Source organism: Amaranthus tricolor, chromosome 13, assembly GCF_026212465.1.
Source record: "Amaranthus tricolor cultivar Red isolate AtriRed21 chromosome 13, ASM2621246v1, whole genome shotgun sequence".
Classification (NCBI taxonomy): domain Eukaryota; kingdom Viridiplantae; phylum Streptophyta; class Magnoliopsida; order Caryophyllales; family Amaranthaceae; genus Amaranthus; species Amaranthus tricolor.
In genome coordinates, this window is record NC_080059.1 from 18,363,147 (window position 1) to 18,372,268 (window position 9,122).

General features: G+C 31.2%; 2 protein-coding genes across 2 annotated transcripts; one reads left to right on the top strand and one right to left on the bottom strand.

Annotated features, from left to right (window-relative positions):
• The first annotated feature begins 268 nt into the window (after nucleotides 1-268).
• LOC130797509 (expansin-A11-like) lies at nucleotides 269-2,472 on the top strand. The gene is made up of 3 exons (XM_057660114.1): nucleotides 269-481; nucleotides 740-1,061; nucleotides 1,718-2,472. Exons 1-3 carry the CDS (start codon nucleotides 340-342, stop codon nucleotides 2,025-2,027), a joined length of 774 nt encoding a protein of 257 aa, XP_057516097.1. The 5' UTR covers nucleotides 269-339; the 3' UTR covers nucleotides 2,028-2,472.
• Nucleotides 2,473-5,798: 3,326 nt separating this feature from the next.
• Nucleotides 5,799-7,757, bottom strand: LOC130797510 (UPF0496 protein At1g20180-like). The gene is made up of 2 exons (XM_057660115.1): nucleotides 7,541-7,757; nucleotides 5,799-7,147 (listed from the first exon to the last, which is right to left on the bottom strand). Exons 1-2 carry the CDS (start codon nucleotides 7,605-7,607, stop codon nucleotides 5,982-5,984), a joined length of 1,233 nt encoding a protein of 410 aa, XP_057516098.1. The 5' UTR covers nucleotides 7,608-7,757; the 3' UTR covers nucleotides 5,799-5,981.
• Between the last annotated feature and the right edge of the window lie 1,365 nt (nucleotides 7,758-9,122).

Here is a 9,122-nt window from a genome sequence, read left to right on the forward strand (position 1 = left end):
TGAAACGCTTTATATTTGGTTAAATAGTTTAATAATTAAGGTCGTCTCACTAAAAGATATATTTCATAAGAGTAGCAATAATCAAACTTACAAATATTCTATATTAAAAAATTAAAATGTTTTATATTTTTATTTGAATAATATATCTTTTTGTTCTATCTGTTAAGTGTTCTATATTGAATCCATGTGAGGTAGTTGCAAAAGGCTAGCTAAACCTCAAATATAAAAGGGAGCAATACACCAACAAATACTTCAGCAAAAACAAAAATCATCCTTGAATCCAAACCTCTTCATTATCTTCTCAATTCCTTCTTCCTCTGCCTTTTTGAAGTGAAAAAAATGAACAAAATAGGCTTAGCTTTAGCTACTTCTATCATAGGATTATGCTTTCTTATTATGAATGTTGATGCCTTTAGGGCTTCTGGATGGCAAAAGGCTCATGCAACTTTCTATGGTGGTAGTGATGCTTCTGGAACTATGGGTATGTTCTTCTTTTCTCTTTCTCAATTTTCAGAAAGAAAAAACAAAGTGATGTCAATTTAAGTAAATCGCGCATACTTACTGGTTTTTGATCCCTGGTTACATATGTCAACTGATCACAGTGACATCACGCTAGATCCGCCACTGGTTGATCATAACTAACTTCTTTTTATGCATTAGGTTAAAATTGTGTATATTCTATCTTTGTAAAATGTCGTATTAAAGCAACATAGGGCTGAATCTTGAGTGTGTGATGCAGGTGGAGCTTGTGGGTATGGGAACCTATACTCGGCTGGGTATGGGACAAACACTGCAGCTCTAAGTACTGCATTGTTCAACAATGGTGCATCATGTGGGCAGTGTTATAAGATCATGTGTGATTACAAGACTGATCCCAAATGGTGCATTAAGGGTAGTTCAGTTACTATTACTGCAACCAATTTCTGCCCACCAAACTATGCATTACCAAACAATGCTGGAGGTTGGTGTAATCCTCCTCTTCAACACTTTGACATGGCTCAACCTGCTTGGCAGAAGATTGGGATTTACAGAGGTGGAATTATTCCTGTCTTGTTCCAAAGGTTAGAATTTTTCATTTTAATTTTCAAATACTTTGGACTGGAGGCGTTCAAAACTAACCCGATGATCCAATATTTACTCGACTTTTTAATCAAACCTGACTTCACATTGAATTTCAAATTACATAAAAATCAATTTGGACGTAAGACCCAATTCTGAACTAATTAACCTGATGACTCGAATGAACACCTCTACTTGGAACATCTCATCATATATTCATATATGCTTCTTGTGTATTTAGATGATATTTGCAATGAAGAATGCGATTGTGTATGATTATACACATATCATTCAAATCTCACCTAAACTAAAACCACATAGCACAAGGGAATATGATATTGTAACATTTTACCATTAAGGATGACAAAAATGACATAATAAAAATAATTATTGCAATTAAATGTGTTAAAAAATTATCTTTTTAGCGATATTTGAGTTGAGGGTGTCCTTTCAATCGTAACATTTTCATAATAGTATATTGGTCAGCGTTTTTTCCCAAACCCTGCCTTGGATGGGAGATGATGATGATGATGAGAAAATAAACTTCTTGTTATGATAAGAATAAGATTGTGCGGATTAGGTTGTATAGATTGACACAAAAACAGAGAATTGGGTTTCTACACATCATTTTTCTGATCAAAAAGTGAAAATGTGACAGGGTTCCTTGCATGAAGAAGGGAGGAGTGAGATTCAGCATCAATGGAAGAGATTACTTTGAGCTTGTACTAATCAGCAATGTAGGAGGAGCAGGATCTATCAAATCAGTACAGATTAAGGGCTCTAAAACTAACTGGATGGCCATGTCTAGAAACTGGGGTGCTAATTGGCAGTCATTAGCTTACCTTAATAGACAATCACTTTCCTTCAGAGTCACCTTAACTGATGGACAAACCCAAGTTTTCAACAATGTTATTCCTTCTAATTGGCAATTTGGTCAGGCATTTTCGAGTCGAGTTCAGTTCAAGTAAAATCACAATGCAAGGCTTTATGCAGTAACAGTTTGTGGGTTTTGAACTTTTGATCGAGTATATAATATATCGTCAGACCTCAATTAAGCCGAGGAAACTTTCATAGGCAGAGGCATGCTCATTGCTTTTTATTTCTCTGAAGCAGCCCGCCAAATTCTCATTGGAACGATGGATGATTAACAATGGAGGATTACTCATGAACTTAAGTATACTGCTAATGCTTATTTCATACATAAAAAGGGATTTAATTAAATCCTATAATATTATATAGTCTTGCACACACTTAAATTGGTAAGAAAGTTTTTTTATTGTTGTTTTCAACATTTATACATAGATTTTGTAATTTTCTTTTGGTTTGTTTTGTGTGATCAACAAGAGTGAAGTGTTTTGTACTGCAATGTTATATAAGAGAAAGAAATAAATTTACTATAGTTTTGGATATAAATTTGGTCTTGTTCATTCCGTCAGATCAGTTTGTGTTGCTTTCTTGTCCGTTTAATGATGAATTTACTAAGATTAAGCATATGAATTGTATTGCAAGACTTGGGATGGACATGGGTCTTGGACCCTAAGGATCTAGATGCAACCCGATCCTAATTTTAGGGGTCTGTGTCCATCTATTTTTAGACCCTATGGGTCGGGGTCGTATCCGGGTCCATGACCTTAGGGTCCGGGTTCGAAATCCAGATCTACATGTTTGAGACCCAGATCCGACACATGAACCCATTTTAAGTTTTTTTAAAAAAAATTTAATTATTTAATTTGAAATTTTGTTATATTTTTGAACGTCACGTGATTTTGAACATTGTTGATTCATATAATTTAAAATGTGGTCATCGTATTTATACTTTAAAAATTAAAAACTTGATAAATATTTTGTTATAAGAACTTGAATGTTGGAAAACTTAATATATTTATTCGCTCGATTTGTATAAAGTATTAGAAGATCCTCGTAAGTCGAAAATGTTTAAATGATTTTATGCGAATGGTCGAAATTGTACTTCATAATATATTTTAAAAAAATTTCGAGAAAAAAAAAAGATATTCTAGACCCAAATCAAGACTCTAAACCTGCCAGACCCTAAAAATCTGGGTCCGGGTCCATATTTTCAGACCCTACGGATTTAGATTCAGATCTAAATCTAATAAAAAAGATTAGGGTCTGAATCTGAGTCTACCTGGACACGACCCAAATTCGGTCCATACCCATCATAATTGTACACGACTAAAGTCAAAATGCTAGACCAACAATATGATATATACTTATACAATAAGTTAATTTCTTGTACATAGTATCCTTCATGAGATATCTTTATACCTTTAGTATTTTAAAAAACAATATTTTGTTTATACTAAGAAAATAAAAAATACTGCATATCTTTTAATATGCATTGACCCTATCAACTATTAAACAAAAATATTCTATCTTAATTCTTAAAAGATCTTTTATCACCACCTTCAAAGATAAACAAAAGAATACATTAGCTTGATTAATTCTTATGTGGAAATAAACCACAAAATGCAAAAATCATGTCAATTTTAATTTGTTGGGAGTACCAACCAAGAAAATGGCTTACATTTAATATATGAGTGACATTATATATATATATATATATATATATATATATATATATATATAATAACAATTTGGAGTTATATTTATAGGTACACCCCAATGGTTTGAAATATGACATGTTTAGTTTTCTTTCATCATTGAGAGTCTTTTTCACAATATTGTTAATTAAACGTCTAATTAAGATATAATTTGACGGTGAGACGGGTTATACAAGTAATCCAAATTATTTATATTAAACAAAAAAATTTAAAAACTACCTCTAAATAGTTTTTTCTTAACAAATTAAAATTTGGCCAACCCGTATTAAGTCGTCTTACGATGAAACGGTTGTAATAAAGAATTTGTCAAAACATTTTGGCAAGTGATATTCAAAATGCATTGTCTTTCTACATATCCTATAGTGTGGCGGTTCTTGCATTCCACAATTTCATTTTGATGAGCTTTAAAGCCCAGTCCAGTTTAACCCATTTTTTTATAAGGCCCATCCAACCTAGCCCATTTTTGTTGGAGCTTGGCCTGTTGAACACCTTATCTGGATGAAGAAAATTAAGGAGAGTGTATTCCACAACTATTATTTATGTATTGAAATTTGAAAACCGTATTTCCTGCATGTTTTAAGGATCAACAGCAGAATTTTACTTACAGTTCTAACCGGTTCAAACATAATCTTAATGATATGTGGATCATTTGCAGTTTCTTGAGATTAATTTTTTTGTAATAGCATTTTTCAAAAATTAATCGGAAATTTTACATAGTAGCATTCAACTTTCATGAAACGCTAGTGATAGTACTTCTGTAAGAATTTTCCACTTGGTAGCATCCAGTTTATGCACTATCTAGCAGTCATAATATTTTCCGTTAAATTTTTATCAATTTTCATTTAATTCACCATTTTGTAAGGTTTTTCCACATGGCAGCATCCATTTTATGCTCTCAAATGTTTAATTAACCATTTTAACGTTCAATTCACCGTTTAAATATGTTAGTGCTCCAACAAAGGGTAAAAGAACGACTTCTAAGCCATCATCTTCAAAAACATCTTAAATGGAGTCTTGATTTTTTTATTTTTTTTATATATTAGTGCTTAAAATGCACATTTGAACTTTGATGATAGTAGTTAAGTACATATGTATCAGTGTTTGAAATGCATCTTTTGGACTTTATAATCCTTATTAAGTACATATGTATGTGTTTGGAATGCACATTTTGAACTTATAAAATGCACCTTTTGAATCATGTATTAGTGCTTACGCTTGTGAAGTTTATAATGCCAGCAATTAGAATGAAAACAAAATTTTTGCAACATTTGAGAGCATTGATGAATTGAACGTTAAAATGACGAATTAAACATTTGGGAGCATAAACTGGATGCTACCATGTGGAAATATCATACAAAATGGTGAATTAAACGAAAATTGACAAGAATTTAACAGAAAATGCTATAGCAGTTAGATAAAGCATAAACTGAATGCTACCATGTGGAAAATTCTTATAAAAGTGCTACCACTAACGTTTCATGAAAGTTGAATGCTACCATGTGAAATTTTCCATAATTAATTGAGAAACATTAATTCTTTATTGAGGCAGTCCCACCATTAGACATTCATAATTGGGTCAACCCAATGTTTTTTAAAAAAATTGTTACCCTGTACAATTCAGATTTCATTTATTTTTATGTTTATTTTACTAATTGGCTGCTTGTATGGGCTCATTTCATAGTGAGACGGTCTCATACACGACTTGCTTATTTCTTATATATGAGACCGTCTCACCATGGGACGGACTCATATAATCAGCTTATTTCTTTTATTGATCACTTTTAGATTGTAAGTGATCAATTTAAGGTTGTAAGTGATTGCTTAAGAATTGTACTTTGAGATTACAATTGATCATTTAAAAATTTTAAATGATTACTTAAAGATACGGTTATAATTGATCACTTATTCACGTTGATATTGCATGTGAAAATACATTAGGGTACTCCAATAAAAGTTGTCCCATTATAACATTGTTTCAGTTAACTAGTTGTCTTTATGGATACGTCAAAAAATTAAAATAACGTTTTAATAACATATCTATAGGATTTCCAAAGTAAAAGACTAGGAAGAAAGTATTTCATGGTTCAAAATCAAAAGATAAAAAAAAACTATTGTTATATACTTTTGTAACTATATCAAATTAATAACATTCCACAAGAAAGAATTGTATTGTTTTACAAAAATACATCAACTAACTAAACTCCTACACCTTCAAATTCCAAAGAATCATCCAGCCCAAAGATGGAATTTTCATCCCTTTTTCAATAGGATTTTTGCCACGTTTAATAAAGTATATACGATATGACTTTAATCATCATCTTAAACATTTTTGTTTTTCCTCTATGAGTTCAAAGGAGACAATATTTGTTGAATAACTAATCTTCTTGATCTATTTATAGTCAAAAAGCACAAGTAAATATGTTCTTCTAACTCTTGCAATTGTTCTTCAAACCCTTGTTCATGCATATGAATATCCCTTAAAGCTTCCCTCATCACTTCATGACACTTCTCATTCCTTACACACACGGCGGCAATCTCTCTCCTATGCTCCACCTCGTCGTGCAACCGTGTTACAAGCCTCTCCACCGTGTCGAAATCGTTGATGAAGATGTAAATCCCTCGAGCCGCTACATCTAGTTGCTCGCCTAGGTGTTTAAGCACGTTCATTTTAACGTCATCACAATTTATGTAATTTCTTAACTTTGTTACAATATCCTTAGAAAATGACAATAATGCCCCTTTTGGTCTTCCTTGTAACCCTACCATGCTATGATTTGATAGGCCTAATAATGTAATTGCGACCATGGTGTAACTAATCGTGAACCCATACTTGACTAGTTTCTTGTAAAATTGTGTGAATTTCTCCTTTTTCTTTAATTTTTTTCCTTTTGTAGTTAACTTACGCAATAGAAATGCATATTTCTCACGTATCCTAGGAAAATCTATTGAATCATTATTGGTGTTAGATAAAGGATTGGTTAGATTTGCATAGGAAGCTAAGTCTTGTAGTATTGCTCTTTCAATGCATTGTTGATTGTTGTTTCCTCCTTGAGATAATCTAATCACCCTTTGGATTCTCCGATGATTCAATCGAGTTTTTTGAATACTTATAAGGAGGGATTCACATGTATTGCAAGCTTCGAGGCTAGCATCAAAGTAGTCCATGAGTAGGGTTTGGAGCTTTGAGGACTTTATGATGTTGGTTAAGGATTCTTGCAATGGTTCAAGAAGAAGATCAGAGTAAAAGGGAAGTGGGGACGAATATGAAGTTGAAGGCGAAGATGTGGATGATAAATAATTAAGGTTTGAAGAAGATGAAGAAGACGAAGAAGAAGAATGATTGTGTTTTGAAGTTTGTTTTGGTGATTGTGGGACTAGAACTTGGACTTTGCTTAATATTTCCATGTAAGATTGTGTTCTAAAGACTTCCTTGTACTCTTCATTCACATTTGGCTTCTCACATAAGCAATCTTCTTTCACATCTTTCCTTCTAGTAGCATAATTTCCTAATAGAAAAGAAATAACAAAGTTCATGATATTATATATTATGTAAGAAAATTATGAAGAAAGTATAAATTAAAAAACCCTAGATTTCGTTTGATGCAAATTTTGAGATTCTCACTAATAATAATAGTTCTAGGGTTTAAATCATAAAAACAACAATTAAAGGGTGGGTTGAAATCACATTTTTTAACATCACATTTCTATAAATTATGAGAAAATTAAAGATATAAAAAAAGTATGCTCCTGATATTACAATATATATTTTATAGGAGAAAATATTTTGTTATATTCTTTAATAGATTTATTTAGAAATCAAAAAATTTAAATTTTCACTAGAACATGAAAAATAACCATTACAAAAAGACAAAATGAACATATGAAGTTATTGTTATTACCTTTTGTTGATGAACTCATAGATTTGAGCTTAGGCAACCAAACTTTCTTGCTCTTTGAGAAAATCATGTCTTTGTTTATTTACAATAATCCAAATATGTTTGGTATCAATTAATGTATGAGGATGGATGAGATATCAATCTTAATCAATAATGATCTTGAAAGAAGAAAGAGGCAAAAGGTGAGATTTAATTCTTTGATGCTTGTTAGTTACTTGCTAGTTAAGGATACAATAATGAATTAAAAGTGGTGATCCAATTTGACATATATATATATATATATATATATATATATATATATATATATATATATATATATATATATATATATATATATATATAAAAGTGTTAGGTAGAGATAGAGAAAGAGAGGCTATTAAGGGGAAGAGAACAAGCAACTCGCTTGGCAGTTGTGTATAAATACTATACATAGCATTTACCATCTTTTTTAAATTAAAAATTGAAAATATAATATAATTTGTTATGTCACTTCGATAACACGATAACATCTATCATAATTCATACGTGTATGTATGAATATTATCTCCTATATTTTTGGTGTTTTTTTTTTTTTTTTATTTTTTTTTTTGTTTTTTATTTTAGATAAACTAAACAGATTTTTATAAGGCATCACTATAAAGAAAAAGATTGAAAGTAGTAAGTTGGTTGGATGAATAAAACTACAACAATATAATGATTTTATCCACACGTTAGAAAAATATTTATATATCATATTTATGATCAATTTTCATTAAGTATAATAATAATATGTATCAAGTATATAATAATATTATTGTAAACTTCTATTATTTATTGAGTATACATTTGAGAATTCAGACATAAATCAGATGACTTAATTATATATATAATTTTTTGTTGAAATTTATATTTTACTACTAACTTGATTATTATATTTTGAAGCGCTTTGCTGAAGAGGACATGCAATTTTCATATGCAAATACTCATTGAAAATATTCTCTTTGAAACTTCGCTTTTTAATGATAATGTAGCTTATAGACTAGCCAGGTGGACAACTTATTGATATGAACGATGAGGTGTAATTAGATGGCTGTTATGAATGGTATGTGTGACTTGAGTGCACAAGTTAAAGTGTGTAATCATGTGTGTGACTCTTGGTTTGTGGAATGCAAATGGATGTAATTATGTGGAGAGTATTCATGATGAATTATGGGTGTTAATGAAGATTAATGAAGAAGAAGAAGGGACTTGATTTATTGTAGTTCGATCAGAATTCTGACAGAAGGATCAGAAAGGTCGCTCGACCGAGCGAGTCATTTTGGTAGGTCGAGCGGTCAGACAAAATGCTCCAGAATGTAGCTCATGTTCGCTCGACCGAGCCGCTCGACCGAGCAAGCTCCCTGTTTCGGTCGAGCGGATCTTCTGATATGCATAGGATGCTAGTTTTCGACCTTTCAAGTTCTTGGAGTTATTTCATATTATTCATTACTCAATATTAACTATGTATTCAAGTGAGTTATTGATATTCTAGTATCTAGTACTATATATAGGGCTCTCATACTCACACATCAAATACATCAAACACAACCCCTAAGCCAAACACATA